Genomic DNA, 1497 nt, shown 5'->3' on the forward strand with positions numbered 1-1497 from the left:
TGGGAGAAGAGTCCAAAGTTCAGACATCCAGATCACTAAATTCAAGTTACCACCTATGAAGTCCTGATTCGAAGGCAAGGTCTGGTTTAATTGGGGCTACTACTGTCCTTAACTCGGCAGAAACAGATGAATTTAAGTCTGCATCTCTAGGTACAAATGAATAAAGACCTACTTTTAAGTGGGAAGATGTGGAAAAATAAATATCATGATCTTGGTCCACTCATGAATGTTCATTTGTCTTGACTAATTTCTCCGCACATATGAATTTTTCTCAAGGCAGCTTTCATGTCTTTGTTCCGTAGACTGTAGATCAGTGGGTTTATAAGTGGGGTCACTGATGAGTAGAACAGGGTTATAATCTTCTGTATCCCAGCTGGATTCGCAGAGGTTGGGCTGATGTACATAACCATGATGGATCCATAAAAAAGAGACACAACAGCCAGGTGGGAACCACAGGTAGAGAAGGCCTTACGTCGGCCAGCTGCTGAGGGGACACGCAACACTGCTCTGAGAACCAGGGTGTACGAACCAAGGATGAAGAAGAAGGTGATGAAGATAATGAGAGAGCTCAATAGAGAACAGGAAAGCTCAATTCCAGGGGCAGGGATGCAGGACAGGGCCAGAAGAGGACCGGGGTCACAGACAAAGTGGTCAATGGCGTTGGGGCCACAGAAGGGGAGCTGTGTGATAAAATAGATAGGGATCGGATAGCAGAGGAAGGCTGTGACCCAGCACAGGGCCACCAGGTTCATGCAGAGGCGGTTGTTCATGATGATAGGATAATGGAGAGGCTGGCAGATGGCCAAGTACCGATCAAAAGCCATGAGGGGCAGTAAGAGGGTCTCATTGATGCCCATGGAGAAGAAGAAGTAGAACTGGAAGAAACAGGCTGTGAAAGAGATGGTTTTGGTCTCAGATAGGAAGTTCTGTAACATATTGGGAACGGTGGTGTTGATGTAACAGATCTCCAGGAACGAGAAGTTGGCCAGCAGAAGGTACATGGGGGTGTGAAGCCTGGGATCCAGCTTCACTGCACAGACAATGGCCCCATTCCCCATCAGTGTCAGGATGTAGGACACAAAGAACAGCAGGAAGAGGAGGACCTGAACCTCTCTGGAGCACGGAAAACTCAGGAGTATGAATTCAGTCACTGTGCTGACTCCTGACACATTCATGGCTTCCTAAGGGGCAGAGAGGAAAAAGTGACAATGACAAAGATGACCTTATTCTTTAATCCTCAGAAATATTTCCTTTTTGGAGATCCCTAACTCCCTCAGATTCTATTATTCCATTAAATAAATAGCTACGCTGCTGAAGATTATAAACCTTGGGTAGGGCTTGGTGATCAGACTTTAGATATTTGTATTTTCTTATTTCTCTCTCTGAACCTTCTCGCATTAAAACGCAGGATGTTATGCAATAAGCAGCTTGGAGAAGGTTGATGGCAGTGCTCACAAATGTAAGTAGGTATGAACATCATGTATTCATTTCTATAGA

The 1497-nt window shown here is 45.2% G+C and overlaps 1 protein-coding gene across 1 annotated transcript; it reads right to left on the minus strand.

The window, feature by feature from the left end:
* Positions 1 to 230: 230 nt before the first annotated feature.
* On the minus strand, positions 231 to 1175 carry OR11G9 (olfactory receptor family 11 subfamily G member 9). The gene is given in 1 exon segment (NM_001256458.1): positions 231 to 1175. A coding segment is annotated over 1 exon segment (945 nt).
* Between the last annotated feature and the right edge of the window lie 322 nt (positions 1176 to 1497).

Source organism: Canis lupus, chromosome 15, assembly GCF_011100685.1.
Source record: "Canis lupus familiaris isolate Mischka breed German Shepherd chromosome 15, alternate assembly UU_Cfam_GSD_1.0, whole genome shotgun sequence".
NCBI lineage: Eukaryota > Metazoa > Chordata > Mammalia > Carnivora > Canidae > Canis > Canis lupus.